The 17,071-nt window shown below is 44.1% G+C and overlaps 1 protein-coding gene and 1 pseudogene across 1 annotated transcript; both read left to right on the top strand.

Moving 5' to 3' along the window:
- Nucleotides 1-938: 938 nt before the first annotated feature.
- On the top strand, nucleotides 939-2,610 carry LOC112071414 (ropporin-1-like protein). Its single transcript, XM_024138874.2, has 2 exons — nucleotides 939-1,113; nucleotides 2,337-2,610. Exons 1-2 carry the CDS (start codon nucleotides 997-999, stop codon nucleotides 2,538-2,540), a joined length of 321 nt encoding a protein of 106 aa, XP_023994642.1. The 5' UTR covers nucleotides 939-996; the 3' UTR covers nucleotides 2,541-2,610.
- A 7,266-nt stretch (nucleotides 2,611-9,876) lies between these two features.
- Nucleotides 9,877-17,071, top strand: part of LOC112071413 (ankyrin repeat domain-containing protein 33B-like) — a 17,352-nt pseudogene continuing 10,157 nt past the window's right edge.

Below are 17,071 nucleotides of genomic sequence, written 5' to 3'. Positions count from 1 at the left end.
ATGTCCTCATTATCGTTTCATCATGATTGCTTAGTTTTTGTCGAGTTTTTATTTTATACTCTTTGTAAGTGTTTGTTGTGTGTGCAAGGATGCAAGGATGCATGCAAGGGAGAGAACTGGCCGTGCCGAATGTTCCACACAGCCCCAAATTAGAACCTGAAAGGGCACCAGAACATACCAAACATGCACAAACACATARGTACATTTCCTGTCAAGTGTGAATTTATGCAGTGTGTGTGTCAATAGACCGTGGTGTTGTTTTAGGGCTGGTGGATGATGAGCATATTACTGTCTGTGCTTTTCCATTGTCTATTCTGATTCTCTCTGTTACCAAATAGTGATGTCATCCTCTTCTATTCATCTGAGTTGATAAGTGTAAACCTGTATTTTCAAACATCAGTTTAATAATAAAATTCCTGATGTTGATGATGGTTTTCCTTTATGTCTGTTTTTGWTGGAACGTTGCTCTTATACGCAGGCAGAGGTCATGTATCAAGTGTTTGGAAAGATAATCTGCTGTTTGCCTGTTTACAATGCCACCTGGCGGTTGAACAAATATTTTGCGGCAATACATCTCATCTTTCTGGTCCAATCACCGAAGCTTACTGTTGCTATGTGACCTTGAGGGCAAACATTTGGTGTTACTATGCAATGAAAATGGGGTTGTCCGTCTAAACCAAATCAACTTTTTATTTAATTTAGCAATTTCTCTATTGTTTTTTGCCACCAAGCAAGATATTCGATAACGTATTCAGGTAAGAATTTTTGTAATAACTAAACTGATTACATGACTTTGTTAGATGAATATGTATGAACTTTCCAATTTGTAAGTCGCTCTGGATAAGAGCGTCTGCTAAATGACTTAAATGTAAATGTTAGCCGTGTTTATGTCTGCTAAACGTGGCTAGCTAAGACTGCACTAGTTAATACTATTTATACTAGCTAATATATTATCACAGCTTGAATAACATTTAATTCCCACTTTATGTCCCAGCAATGCCTTCTCCAGATACTTTTCCCAGCAAATCAACATCCCCCACTGAACTACCAGACATAATCAAACAGTTCACCAAAGCTGCCATCAGAACCCAACCCTGGGATGTACTAGCTACGGTAGTCTGCAGCGTAAATACAGACTACAGCCTCCCTGGATGTGACGGGACTGTAGGAGAGTTAAAAAGGTTATTCCAAGTTCAGACAGAAGGGGGGAGTCAGATCGCTATGATGCTAGGAACTTTACTTTTGGTGTCTATTTTTAATTGTTGCGCTACTGGTGCTGCCTGTTGGTGTTAGGTAGGAAGCTACAGAAGCTGAATGATGTTAATATCTTCGGGTTTTGTTTCATTAAATGTATTTTATTTCATCTGGGTGATTGCATCACCTACTAACACCCTGGTATTACCCGTAGCTCCAGTTCTCAGTCCGAGAAAACACTGAGAGAAAGGTGTTGCAGATTACTCCTTTGTAGAAGTCCATAACGTGAAATAAATAAAACATCCCAAGGTTAATGCTGTAGATATTGTTATAAGGGAGTGTGAGACTATTGAAACATGTAACTTTCAGAGTTTTATTGTTATTAATATAGTTTACAGAGTGCTAAAAGTGCTGCTGTTGCTAGCTAGCATGCCTTTCTATGACGCAGACGGTTAGCTTAGCTGCCGACTGGTGCTGGCGTTGCATTATGGGAGATGTAGTTTTGGCCCTCTAAGGTCTGAATGGGATAGAGGCGATTTCACGTTGTAATTTGTTTGTGTTGCAGTGTTTTTGTACATGAGTTGTTGTATTTTGGTACTGTCAACACTGAAAGCAAGCACCTAGCAATTTATTGGGGATGTGAGACAGGATACGTGTTTTACCTTTCTTCATGCTTCTGTATAGAACAACTTGTCAGATGGTGCATTGGAGACTGATGTGTTCCTGTCCTGTCTTTTCACAATACTATTGCAGGTATGGTTCTATTGTCTAAGAATTAAGATTATACATTCGTTGTATTAAGGACTGGTTATTATTTTATACTATACATTATGGCTTTATATATGAATGGGATTTGTGTGAGTTGCGAGAAAACTCTGAGAGAGAAAGAACAACTTGTCAGATGGTGCATTGGAGACTGATGTGTTCCTGTCCTGTCTTTTCACAATACTATTGCAGATCAACATCAAAAGCCAAAAAGACAGTCGTGGTGTTGCTCTTCATTTCTTGGTTCTCCTGTGGTACATATAAAACCCGCTACAGGACCACCAAGAGAACCGGGCTTTTATGGTACAGGTGGTCGTACATTGGCCGTGTAACTACCCAGTATCTGAGCAGAGTAAGGTGAAATTGTTTCGTTAAAGTGTATCTGTTGTTGTTATATCGGGTACTTCTCTGCCCTGTCCAAAGGAGACATTCTACCAACCAAGGAGAGGCTGGAGAGGCCTGTCGCCACACAGAAGACAGATACCGGACTAACTCCAGGCCTGCTCAAGGTCCTAAACAAACAGATACTCAGTAACCCACAGAATGACACCAGGCCTCCTCTCTCATATTTGGTACTCTAGCTTGCCCCTATTAAAACTGTCCACGGTAGTTGAAACATTGAGAGGAACCAAGCTAATTGAACCCCTGTTCTCCCTCCTCTCTCCATGTATGTTTCTAGCCTATTCCCGAGACAATCAGTATGGAGGAGCTGCAGCAGAAGTGGAAGGGTCTGTGTCATCCCTCAGAGCAGCTGGACTCTGCTGGCCCTGGGGAACTTCTTCGCCAACATCCACTGGATGCAGTTATTCGCTCTGTAAGGGGTGATTGACTGGTTCCCATATGTCAGTCAGTCTCCAGAGAGAAAATGTGGTGTAGTTCTTATAAGTACCACATGGAGGCAGTATTGCACTGTCTTGATGACCCAGGGTTTACTGACTTTTCTGTGTGTGTTCAGATCTTCAATGCCCTGAGGTATGCGTGTGAAATCCTGACAGAGTATGAGGGGGGTGGAGCGGCGACGATGCCCTTTCATCTGTTCGCAGGGCTGTACACCTACCTGGCCCACCTGGGCGGAGAGATCCCCAGGACCAGATAGACAGCTTCCTAAGCAGCCTGCAGAAGCCTGTCTGAGTACACTACCCTACACATACTTTCTCTATCACTCTGTAGCTGTCTGTCAGTCTCTCTCAATATCTATCCCCCTCTGTCTCTACCTCTCTCATACTATCTATCCTGTTGTTCATTAGCCGTATAGGCCTAGTACAGTAGTCACATTGGTTTGTAGGGCGAGAACATACCTGTAGTATTCACAGCATATCTGTACTGTGGATGGGACATTACATTACAAAGGCGGTCAATACCCTCTCAAATATCCTAACCCTAATTCTATTGGCTATCATTGCGTAAGATCTGATTACGTTATCAAACACTGCCTAAGACGATTGGGAATATACCCTCAACATGAGATGGTAGAGATACTGTAGTTATAATCATAGATTTGATAGTAAGCAGCATGAAATGGTTCTAAAACAAGGCATTAATGTTTACACCACCAAACAGAATGACATGATTCAGGTGACTAACTTCTACAGCGGCAAAAACTGAGAATAGGAGAGGGAGAGAGACGATAGGGAAGAGGAGAAGGAAGAAACTGAGCATAGCAGGAAAAAAGGGTTTAATACTTACTCTACAAATACATTCTCAAAATCAACATGAATTCAGGATCAGTGATGTTCTTCTCTATTAATGCTCAGATTTGGACAATAATAATAAATAATAGCCAGTGCTTGAATTATATCTCAAACTGAATGCTCTCACGGTCATTGAGTTTGGTCCATATCTTATTGAGAGTTGCTGTGATATTACATGGAAGGCTACTGTATGTAAGTTAGTATCACTGGATCCAATGACACCCGCTTCTGTCATGACAGGTTAGTCGATAGTTAATTTGTCATGCTCATGGCTTATCAGTCAAGTGCCTGTTGCATTCTCTTTCCACTTGGCATATTCTGTGAGAGGTTCTGAGACAGAGCGATTGTCAGCTCTTGTGAAATGGAGATAGTGTTGGTATCAGTGGTCCTCTCGACAATAGAACAGACACTGATAAGGCTAGTGTGAGTGAGAGAGCCCCCAGATCATCTGTTCAAAGCTAACACACACACTGGTACACAGTAGCACATGCTGTAATACACAGAAGATTGCCTGTGTGTGATAGTGAAAGCCAGAGAACACATCACTGCAGTGGTGGAACACAGGAATCAAAACAGATAATCTCTCACTTTCTGTTTTCCCATACAGTCGTCATGTAGGATGAGGAAATATTACAAGGAATTGACATCTATGTTTGACAATGTATCGAGAACTCTCATTGCATATACCAGTTGACTGCTTGCAGCATAGTAAAATCATCTCTCTATCATGAAGCAGCCTAGGTAGATACAGTGCCTTGCAAAAGTATTCACCCTCCTTGGCATTTTTCCTATTTTYTTGCATTACAACCTGTACTTTTAAATAGATTTTTATTTGGATTCCATGTAATGGACATACACAAAATAGTCCAAATTGGTGAAGTGAAATGAAAAAAWWTACTTGTTGCAAAAAATTAKAAAAAAATCTAAATGGAAAAGTGGTGTGTGCATATGTATTCACCCCCTTTGCTATTAAGCCCCTAAATAAGATCTGGTGCAACCAATTACCTTCAGAAGTCACATAATTAGTTATATTGCACACGGGTGGACTTTATTTAAGTGTCACATGATCTGTCACGTGATCTCAGTATATATACACCTGTTCTGAAAGGCCCCAGAGTCTGCAACACCACTAAGCAAGGGGCACCACCAAGAAAGTGGCACCATGAAGACCAAGGAGCTCTCCAAACAGGTCAGGGACAAAGTTGTGGAGAAGTACAGATCAGGTTTGGGTTATAAAAAAATATCAGAAACCATGAACATCCCACGGAGCACCATTTAAATCCTTGATTAAAAAATGGAAAGAATATGGCGCCACAACAAACCTGTCAAGAGAGGGTCGCCCACCAAAACTCACAGACCAGGCAAGGAGGGCATTAATCAGAGAGGCAACAGAGAGACCAAAGATAACCCTGAAGGAGCTGCAAAGCTCCACAGCGGAGATCGGGGTATCTGTCCATAGGACCACTTTAAGCCATGCGCTCCACAGAGCTGGTCTTTACGGAAGAGTGGCCAGAAAAAAAAACGTTAAAGAAAAATATAAACACGTTTGATGTTCACCAAAAGGCATGTGGGAGATTCCCCAAACATATGGAAGAAGGTATTCTGGTTAGATGAGATTAAAATTGAGCTTTTTGGCCATCAAGGAAAACGCTATGTCTGGCGCAAACCCAACACCTCTCATCACCCCGAGAACACCATCCCCACAGTGAAGCATGGTGGTGGCAGCATCATGCTGTGGGTATGTTTTTCATCGACTGGGAAACTGGTCAGAATTGAAGGAATGATGGATGGCGCTAAATACAGGGAAATTCTTGAGGGAAACATGTTTCAGTCTTCAAGAGATTTGAGACTGGGACGGAGGTTCACCTTCCAGCAGGACATTGACCCTAAGCATACTGCTAAAGCAACACTTAAGTGGTTTAAGGGGAAACATTTAAATGTCTTGGAATGGCCTAGTCAAAGCCCAGACCTCAATCCAATTGAGAATCTGTGGTATGACTTAAAGATTGCTGTACACCAGCGGAACCCATCCAACTTGAAGGAGCTGGAGCAGTTTTGCCTTGAAYWATGGGCAAAAATTCCAGTGGCTAGTTGTGCCAAGCTTATAGAGACCCCAAGAGACTTGCAGCTGTAATTGCTGCAAAAGGTGGCTCTACAAAGTATAGACTTTGGGGGGGTGAATAGTTATGCACGCTCATGTTTTCTGTTTTTTTTGTCTTATTTCTTGTTTGTTTCACAAGAACAAATATTTTGCATCTTCAGAGTGGTAGGCATGTTGTGTAAATCAAATGATACAAACCCCCCCCAAAAAAATCTATTTTAATTCCAAGTTGTAAGGCAACAAAATAGGAAAAATGCAAAGGGGGTGAATACTTTCGCAAGCCACTATATAACAATGGGGGTTTCATGCCAGACAAAGTGTTTCTTGAATCTGTGCCAGGGTTTCATTGGGTTAATCTAGTTCCCTGGCTAGCCTGTCACTGATGGTAATGTAATAAACTCCTTTACCTCACAATACCCTGTCATCCCATTGGCTGTTGGCAGCGCTGCTTAATAAGCCCTGTGATCTGAATTGCTCCTGGCAGCGCTTGATGAGCTCTGTAATCTGATTGGCTTCTTGCAGAAATTGGTTAGGCAATCCTGTGATTTAATTGGCTGCTGACTGTTTTAGGTAAAGGAGTCCTTTGATCGAATTGGCTCTTGGCAGTGATGGAGTGAGGGAGCAGAAAAGGGTCTTGGTCAACGTTACCCCTATTGGTTAAGGTTAGGATTTGGGGATTGGGTAATCCGATTCTATATCTGTGGTTCTGACCTCCAGATGCTGGGTTATGGAGAGGTTTGGGTAAGCGTGCTGCTTATAGACACACCACATCATGGTGCCAAAGTCATACACTGCAAATCTCACAGGGAACACACACCCCCTGAGGCTGTTGAGGTGAGGGCTGGCTGGCTGGCTGGGTGCTGTGAGACAGACTGCAGCATGATGCCAAACCTGAAGAGCAGACAACTCACTGCTAGGGAATCTCTTAATCCCTAACACACGCACTGCAACTCTCGCAGAGTACACACACACACACACACACAAACCTCTGACAGTGAACACTTACACAAACACACACACCCTCAGAGAACAAGTTTACAAACATAAGTCTCACACACACACGCTAGCATAGGTAGGACAAAGTTGAGGAAAGTAGGGTTTTCCTCTTTATCTTCCCAAATGAAGGGATGTAACCATATTACACAATAGTATAGGTACTAACCAGCAGTAGTGTAACCCTGGCTAGGTACATGTATAAACATGAGGTTTTCATGCAGTGAGTGTGGAGTGATCCAGCTAAGTTACAAGCCAGGTCAGGAAATAAGATCAGGGGGATTTTATGTTTCCGGGACTGTTTAGCAGCAGGCTAGAGGGGGCAGGAAGGGGGCTCATCAGCACCCCTCCTCTTCTAACTAACCCCCGTCTAGTCTGGGGTCCATGCCAGGACTGGGGGCCATGGAAAGTTGTATATGTTTTTTCATGACCAGGTTTTTAACATTTTGTTTAAATGATCTCTTTTATGCTGTGATCCCTTCTAGGATCTGTCCATATAATCATATTCATTTTGATCTAAAAAGGCAAGACTGATCCTGGATCAGCACTCATACTCTGAGATGCTGTGTGGATATGTGCCCTGGTCTCTTTATTGCTCCTTAGGTAGCTCACGACTGAAGCTTGTGCACAAGACACCATAGACCTCAATTACAGTCTGTGTAGCTTTGTAAAGTTAGTGGGCTGGGGTCCTGGAGAAGAATTTGTTGCACAACAGCAGTCTCTACTTTACTGCAGCCTGTCCCTGGGAAATAACATTTCTAGGGAGGTGACGCTATCACAGAATAGTAGGTAGGTAGGAAGGAAGGAAACGAGTGGCCAGGGCCAGAGAGAACACAAAGCCCTCAGTGAGGAGAGGGAGTAACTAGGGAGATGGAACAGGAGGAGAGAAAGAGAAGATGGCAACAAAGAAAGAGTTGGACCCGAAGAGAGGGAGGGAGAGAGTAAGGAAAACAACTTCTGTCCACTGGCAACATGCTGTCAGGGTAGGTCACAGCTAACAATACAGTAAGGTCTCTCTCTCTACAGAAACMAATTTTCTTTGTTTTACCAAGGAGGAATGGTGCAGCCAGCTGACTTCAGGGATGGGATTTTTCCTGATTTTTATTTTTTTCCTGAAATCAGGAATTCCTGCTTTTCTGTCATCCTCCATTCAAAGAGCGTTGGAATTGACTACCTATACCGCCCCCAAAAGCAGTATCCCATTTTCCCTGACTTTGTATGTTGTCTTGAATTATACTGGTCTCTGTATTGTGGACATGCCTTTTTCCAGACCAACAGACTGCACTGAGTAGAACCCAGGACAGATGGCTTTCATATCCAGAGGCCTCATTCAAAGACCTGTCTGTCTATTGCCTGTCTATAATCATGTACTATGATTTGACTGTATGGCTGTCATGAACTGGTTCATTCTGTATGTGTGTATCTGTATCCATGTCCCATCTTTTAATAAATGGTACACACACACAGACAAATACGCACYCATGCGAGTGAGTACATACAAACAAGTCGTGTTAATGAAGGGGATTTGCTCTGTGATTAGAATTTGTTAATTGCCACTCAGAAGCCTGAATAAATGCTATTGGAAGCAGTAAACACACTCCACCTATCTCTCTCGTTCCTTTGCTTTCTCCCTCCTTTAGTGTCTACCTGGTGTTCTCTGCTCTGGCAAATTAACTTATACCTGTCTGTCAAAGAGCTACTAATCAACCTGTTAATACTCAGCAGATTGGTGCTTTATGGGAAAGGGGAAACAACTCAGAGACCTGTATAAACACACACGGTGTACTCAAACCCACACAGAGGCCAGGGTGTGTCTGAGTAGTCATAAGAGAGCTTTTGTACACTGCAGCACAGGGTATTCCAGGTGAGGGGATGGCTTGTTAAGGGGATAGTTCACCTCAGAAATATATGCACATATTTTCTTTTACAGACATTTCCCGACCTCGAAAGTAGAACCACTTTTGAGGGCTGAAAACAACTTTGGGTGGATCTATGCCTTCAAGGTGTTGTGTAGGCTCTGTTTTAAATAAATTAATTGAGAGGTCTACTGACATAGATGAAGAATATAGGCAGTATGAGATATTAGTTGTCAGTTTATCAACTTATAAAGGCATGATCTTCATAGAATTATATATATACTGATGATTAGCATCTATAGAGCATTGACACGGGCCCACAGAAAATGCTTAGGCTTAAAGTTTCGGGTGCTGATCTGTTGAGTGACAACTTTCTCTAGCTGTCACACACCTGTGATCCTCAGAACATGGGCTCGGGCCAGACGTTTACCTGTCCTTTACCCCCCAGGGGTTCTACTCTGATTGTCTGTCTGGGGATTCCAGGTGCGGCACACAAGTCAAGATGAGATCAGGTGGGTCAGAATCACAGAGGACACAGAGGGATAGAATAATTGCCACATATGAAGTTATATGGCAGGAACCAGGCAGGTTCTTATTCATTGTCTCTGTCGCGCACACAGACAGACCAGCCAGGGCCACTGGATGTGTGTCTGCATCAGGCCTTTGACTACATCAGGAAGACCAGGAGAAAACAGGCCTGCTGAACATTAAACAGCCTTGTCATTCACTCCTGTTGGATCTGATTAGCAATGGGCTGATACACTGCAGACTGACTTAGAGGCTGCATAGGCCTCGGGCGGCTAGGACAGCTGGGGCCGGGCCAGGGACAGATTAGGGTCAGATACACCGAGAGAGGAGAGTCCCTCTAGCAAGCAGACGCACAGATCCACAGGCCATTTAAAAAGCACAATACCACTGTCTTGGATTGGCATCATGAGATGATGGGACCATATTAAACATGGATTGGTCAGTGAATCAATAGTCCGTTTAGGCCTACTTTAACTTGGCTTGTTCTACAAGTGTGAAAAGTGGCTGCATGGTTAATCAAGGATGGATATCTGAACTGTTGTAACTGTTTTACTGAGTGTGTGAGTCATTCACAGTGAGAACTAAGGTAATGTAGGGGGGTTTCCTGCCAGATCTCACATCATCCAAGAAACAGAACATTTGTTTTTTCTGTAAATTTGAAACCGAAAGAATAACTGCACAGACGTTTTGTTTTTTCTTCTGCAGTATGAATCATTCTAACAATGACCAATGTCTCATGAAAGGGTTGCAATGGGGTTGCCCCCATTTAGCTAAAATGATAATCTCAAAGTATTCCTGTTGTCAACATTTCAGACAGAGCGGAATTAATCTGCTCAAATGAAAACGAAATGAGGGAGGGAAMGAGGGGAGAGCGATGGAGAGGGGGCAGTTGGCTACGAAACTAATCGGATTATGGAACTACAGTTTATCGAGCGCCTGTTTTTTTACTCTACGCGTTAGCTGGGTGAGTGTGTCTCTTTTACTTTGGGTACTGCGTATCTATTGTTTTCTGTCCTAATGAGGAACATATTTTTTTTCGTACTGGTGATGACATAACAAGAGTTGTCGTAACTCTCGGTTTACTTCGTGTCGGCAAAGGGGGATTTTGACTGMTGAATTGCACTTTAAATCAGGGGTATTTCATTTTCTCACTACTCCAGACGTGATGGAAAAACTTTCTGCGTTTTATAAAATGAACAAAAACAATCAACTTTTGACTTCGGTGAAGGCGACAACCCGGTGTAGTTTAGGTTGGTATTCCAGGGACAGCGCAGCGATATGATTTCATGTTAATTTCTCACGGAACGTGGGATGCTGGAGTTGGACTATTATCTGGGGAATATTCCTCAACCGAGTAGGATCAGCAGTTTGCCTGTTAGATCACATCACAACGAGTTGCCAAACCTTCACTGTCATTCCATTTCCAGGCTCTTTGCAAAGTTCAACTCATACTCCGCGTTGATGTTGGAAAAAACGTCCAAGTGTTCTTCGCCCGACATCCACCCGTTCTTCCCCCCTGAGGAGAACAGCCACCTAGGGGGTTAGATGGTGCTGATCACGGATGAGAGAGACGGAGGTGGCTCCTCTACTACGCCCCGAGTCAAACAGCAGCAGCAGAACCCCAAAGGCGCCAGCGGCATCACCCAGGTCCATCCGACCATTACCGAGGAATCACCGTCCTTATCAGACGATGACTCATACCTCGGGTCCTGCGAGTCAGAGGGGGATGAGTACGAGGAATACGGTGATTGCTCGTTATTTCCGGACAGTAAAAGTATCGCTTCGGACGACTCGTTTTACCCACCGGACGATGTGTTCGCGGACAAGGAGCGGACCCCCTCTCCACAGAGTCCCGAGCCGCTGACGTTCTTCCAGGCGTGCTGCACCAACAACGCCACGATAGTCCGGATCATGATCCGACAAGGTGTGGGGGTAGAGGAGGTGAAGGAGACGGATAAAAACAACAGGGTAAGTCGGGTTAAATGTGCCCATATGTTCTGTGTCAAATATTTTTTTATCGGAAAGTGTTCTGTTCTAATGCATTTCTATCCAGTGGCTTCTCTTTCTGTCGTGGGTTTGGAGATTAGGTCGTTTGGCACTGCCTTGTACACAATGGTGCGTGCGGTGTGAACTCACCTGTGCGTAATTACGCATGGTCAAAGTGCATATCCAAAGTGATCAACTGTTGTATATTTGTTGAAGTACGTCAACAGTTATGTATTCGCTCATGTATATCAGTGTGTCGAGGGGTTAGACAAATATATTTTTTGAAGTTTTAAGAACATGTCAGCCACGACAACAGTAATCAGATGCTTCATATAACTTGGCCATTGTAGCAGATATTTCAACTTTGAGAGGTATGATTAACATTATATCCCAAAGTTAAGCCTATTCTTCCCATCCAAGCTGAGCTGAGTTGCTAAAGTAGGTTGTTTGACAGTAGAATCAGAACTAGAACCACATCTCATATTAGTTTAATTTCCTTTCACGTGTCTGCCCAGGATGTATGGGTCTTGAGAGAGGAGCCTGAAGTTCTGATAGTGTTTTCCTGTTGCTGTAATTATGACTGAGTCTCTCACAGTCAGCAGAACAACCAGCACTGTGTGTGTGTCTTTATGTGTCTGTCTGTGTTTTACTGTTTGTGGATGGATTCAGGGTACCTGTGAGAGAATCAGTGTAATATAGGTTTGCTTACTGTCACGTTGTTCGTAATAATGAATGTCGGACCAAGGCGCAGCCGTAGAGTTCCACATATTTATTTAGAGAAAGTGAAACTTAGAAGAAAAAAAAAACAATAATAAACGAACCGTGACGGCAATGCAGTGCTAACAGGCAACTAAACATAAACAATATCCCATCACCCACAGGTGGAAAGAATGCTACTTAAGTATGATCCCCAATTAGAGATTGGGAATCACACAAATCACCAACATAGAAAATAAACCTAGAACCCCACATAGAAAATATAAACTAGAACAACCCCTAGTCACATCCTGACCTACACTACCATAGAAAATAAATGCTCTCTATGGTCGGGACGTGACACTTACTGACTTTCTAATATGAATCTCCCCACTGTCAATTAAAGGGCCTGTACTGTTAAGACAGTATTTTACAGAGACTCGTGAGAAGAGCGTTCTCATTTAGGCCTACAGGCTGTCCATTACAAGTCAATAACTGCTTTATAAATGTCATAGTAATAATGTATGTTTGATTTGACAATGCAAAGATACCTGGAATACCAAGCAGGTAATAAATGCTGTCAGTTGGGTGTGGCTGTGTATCAATGATATATATAAACCCATGGCACGAAGCCTCCCGCCAGGATCTCCTCCCACGTCCAGGATCCTTTCCCATTCAGGATGTCCTCCCATGTCCAGTCCTCCTTACCACACTGCTTGGTCCGTTTGTGGTGGGTAGTTCTGTCACGCTCGTCGAAAGGGTGGAAATGACCGGACCAAGGTGCAGCGTGGTGAGCGTACATTTCTCTTTATTATGAATGTCGCCAACAAAACAAGAAACAACAGAAACGAACGTGAAGCTGACTAGGGCTATACAGGCCACTAACACAGACAACTACCCACAACTAAGGTGGCAAAACAGGCTGCCTAAGTATGATTCCCAATCAGAGACAAGGATAGACAGCTGTCCCTGATTGAGAACCATACCCGGCCAAAACATAGAAACAGAAAACATAGAAATAAAGAAACTAGAATGTCCACCCTAGTCACACCCTGGCCTAACCAAAATAGAGAATAATAGCCTCTCTCTGGCCAGGGCGTGACAGTATACATAATAGTCCCCAAGTGGTTTTGCATTATTATTACGACGCATGGTGTTTTCAGTGTCAGTATGACTCACCAGATACWCACCACTATGTTTTCCAACAACACAGAGACCTATGAGGAACTGGCTGGAAACCACCAGTTGGACCCTTCCTTTGAATTGATAGACACTCAAAGCCACTAAAGACCAACTCGCCTTTGAGTATTTGTGCCTCTGTATGTTGTTTAGTTTTCACTGTGAATATAAACATATGCACACACACTCACTCACTCGTTCTGGCAGTGCGCGGGATCAGCCTTTATCAGATTGTACAGTGAAGTGGTCATGCAGTCCTCTCTCTGTGTGTAATCAATGATGAGGTCACAGGGCCTGAGGGAGGAAGAGTGTGAATTACATAATCAGAATTGTAACGCCATGATGCCGACAGGCTGTCTCTCACTGCCTGGCCTTGGGACTGCTACTCATCTGCCCCCATGCTGCAGCCTTCCTCATCAACGCTCTCAGTGTGTGTTGGTGGCGTTGTGCCTGCATTCCTCATCAACGCTGCATGTCGAGGAATTCTTATAATTATGGGCATAATAGGAGGAGAGAAATGTGTGTGGATATCCTCAGTTGGGAGAGAGAGAGAGAGATGGAGGGAGAAAGACATTCTTCGTTTTAAGAGTGTATGATAAATCTCATTACACTGGGACACAGTCCTGTCTCCTGTCTGCTGTTCCTTACACTGGGACACAGTCCTGTCTCCTGTCTGCTGTTCCTTACACTGGGACACAGTCCTGTCTCCTGTCTGCTGTTCATTACACTGGGACACAGTCCTGTCTCCTGTCTGCTGTTCATTACACTGGGACACAGTCCTGTCTCCTGTCTGCTGTTCATTACACTGGGACACAGTCCTGTCTCTTGTCTGCTGTTCATTACACTGGGACACAGTCCTGTCTCCTGCCTCATGTTCTGTAAAACACACATGCTAGGCTTCATGTCTCTGTCAAACTTAGGTTGTAAAATGGTTCTGATGCTTCTGTGATACAATGGAGAGAATGTCTGCACAAATATCTACACAATGCTTGTGTTATTTTTTTGTGTGCAGAAAATCTCTCAGTTGTATCACAATGGTTGTGCCAAAGCAAAAGAGGAATTAAAGGTTAGGGTTTGAGATATGTTTTCAGTTTGCTTAGCCATAGAAATAAGGGGCAATGTTTTCATCCATGAAATCATCTGCTGTATCAGGAATGACAACCTTAGCTCTCTGTCAAACTGTCAACAAAGCTCTGTTTTGGGTTTGTGTCTCTCCGGGTGAGGCATGTCCTATCTAAAGTCCTCTGGTGTCACCGAGGCCAGCGTGACGCAATCAACTACTATCTGGCTCTAATCAACATAACACAAGCATTCTTTCATGAGCTTAATTATTTTTTTGTTGTTGAAATTGTTCAACATAAACACACCACTCTCTGTGATCTGTGGATGTCTCTCTCTCTCCTGCTCCTACTCTCTCTCTCCTGCTCTCTCTCTCTCCTCTTGCTCTCCTCTCTCGTCCACTCTCTCTCTCCTGCTCTCTCTCTCTCTCTCTAGCTCTCTCTCTCTCTCCTCTGCTCTCTCTCTCTTCGTCTATCTCTCTCTGTCCTCTCTCCCCTGCTATCTCTCTCTCTCTGTCGCTCTCCTCTCCTGCTCCCACTCTCTCTCTCCTGCTCTTCTCTCTCTCTCTCTCTCTGCTCTCTCTCTCTCTCTCCGCTCTCTCTCTCCTCTCATTTCTCTCCTTCTCTTCTCTCTTCTCTCTCTGCTCTCTCTCCTGCTCTTCTCTCCTTGCTCTCTTCTCTTCCTGCTCCTCTCTCTCCTCTCTGCTCTCTCTCCTTCCGCTCTCGTCTCTCCTGGCTCTCTCTCCTCTCTTCTGGCTTCTCTCTCTCTCCTCTCTCTCTCTCTCTCCTCTCTCTCTCTCTCTCTCTCTCTCTCCTCTCTCTCTCCTCTCGTCCTCTCTCTCTCTCTCTCTCTCTCTCTCTCTCTCTCTCTCTCTCTCTCCAATTCAATATCATTCAAGGGGCTTTTTATTGGCATGGGAAACATGTGTTTAACTTTGCCAAAGCAAGTGAGGTAGAGATATTATAAGCAAAAGTGAATAAAACAATACAAATTAACAGTAAAACATTACACATAACGAAGTTTCAAAACAATAAAGACATTACAAATGTTATATATATATATATCAGTGTTGTAACAATATACAAATGGTTAAAGCACGACAAGTTAAAATAAATAAGCATAAATAGGGTTGTATTTACAATGGTGTTTGTTCTTCAACTGGTTGCCCTTTTTCCTTGTGGCAACAGTCACTAAAATTCTTGCTGGCTGTGATGGCACACTGTGGAATTTCTCCCAGTAGATATGGGAGTTTTATCAAAATTGGGATTGTGTTTTCAAATTCTTGTTGGATCTGGTGTAATCGAGAAAATGATTGGTCTCTCTAATATGGTCATACATTGCAGGAGTCTCTCTCTCTCTCTCTCTAATCCTCCTCTCTCTTTCTCCTTTCGACTCTCTCTCTCTCTCTCTCTGTATCTCTCTCTCTCCTCTCTCTCTCTCTCTCTCTCCTCTCTCTCTCCCTCCTCCTCTCCCTCGCCCTCTTCTGCTCTTCCTCCCTCTCTCTCTCTCTCCCGCTCTCTCCCCTCTCTCTTTCTCGCCCCTCCCCCCCCCCCCCCCCCCCCCTCCCCCCCCCCCCCCTCCGCCCTCCTCTCCTTCTCTCCCTCCCCCTCTCTCTTTGCTCTTCCCCTCCCCCCCCTCTCTCCCCTCCCCCCCGCCCCCTTCTCCCCCCCTTCCCCCTCCCTCTTCTCTCCCCTCCCCTCCTCCCGTCTCTCTCCGTCTTCTCTCTCTCTGCCCTGCTCTCTCTCCCCCTCTCTCTTCTCTCCTCCCCTCTCTCACTCTCTCCTCTCTCACCCCCCTCTGATTCATTCTCTCCTCTTTCTGTCTCTTTCTCTCTCTCCTCTCCTCATAATGAAATGAAACATAACAAGGACTACTGCCAGAGTTTAATGTCTTTTCTCTGTCTTTCAACTGACTCTTCTGACCAGATATGGGTGTATTTACAATGGTGTTTGGTTCTTCAGCTGGTTGACCTTTTCTTGTGGCAACCAGGTCACAATCTGCGCAGTGATGACATACACTGTGGTATTCCACCCAGTTAGATTATGGAGTTTATTCAAAATTCAGGTTTGTTGTCAAGTTTTGATGGATCTGTGTAATGTGAGGGAAATATGTCGCTAATATGGTCATACATTGGGCAGAGGTCATAGGCAGGAGGGTTAGGAAAGTGCAGCGCTCAGTTTCCCCCTTCCTTTTGTGTGGGCGTGTGCACATAGCTGTCTTCTCATTGAGAGGCCAGTTTCTGCCCTACGGCGGCCGTTCTCAATAGCAAGGAGGCTAGGCTCACTGAGCTGTACATAGTCAAAGCTTCCTAAGTGGGTACAGTCACAGTGTCAGTGTAATCTGCAATTGTGTATTCTCTTGTTAGGCGCCAAATACATTCTATGTTTGCTCAGTTTGTTTTGTTAGGTTAATTCTTTCCAATGTGTGACAGTTAAAGTTATTCTTTTTGGTTTTTCTCATTGATTGTGTTGGGTCTAATTGTGTTGATGTCCCGGGGCTCTGTGGGTTCGGTCTCTCTCTCTCCGCTCTACTTCGTCGTGGTGGCTGATAGGCCAATAGAAAGGCATTAGCCCTGTCTTTCCTATAGTTCCCAGAGATATAGTTATATATATATATCCTCCTCTCGTCTCCCTTCAGCGTTTCTTCTCCGCTCTCTTGGCAACCTTTCTATTCCTGTCTTTTCTATATTGCCCAATCTCTCTCTCTCTCTCTACTCCTCTTTCCATCTCATCTCTGCTCTCTCTCTCTCACCGCCTCTCTCTCTCCTCTGTCGTGCTCATTCTCTCTCTCTCTCTCTCTCTCTCCTTCTCTCATCTTCTCCTCATCTGCTCTCCTCCCTCTCTCGTCTCTCTCCTCTCTCTCTCTCTTCCTTCTCACTCTCTCTCTCTTCTCTCTCCTCTCTCTCATCCCCGTTCTCTCCTCTCTCCATGCTCCTCATCGTCTTCTCTCTCTCTCTCTCCTCCGCTCTCTCTCTCTCTCTCCTCTCTCTCTCCTCTTCTCTCTCTCTCTCTCATCCTCTCCTC

The sequence above is a fragment of the Salvelinus sp. IW2-2015 genome, unplaced genomic scaffold (genome assembly GCF_002910315.2).
Source record: "Salvelinus sp. IW2-2015 unplaced genomic scaffold, ASM291031v2 Un_scaffold1609, whole genome shotgun sequence".
NCBI classification, from domain to species: domain Eukaryota; kingdom Metazoa; phylum Chordata; class Actinopteri; order Salmoniformes; family Salmonidae; genus Salvelinus; species Salvelinus sp. IW2-2015.
The sequence above is the reverse complement of the archived record's forward strand: the minus strand, read 5'-3'. Positions and strand labels throughout refer to the sequence as shown.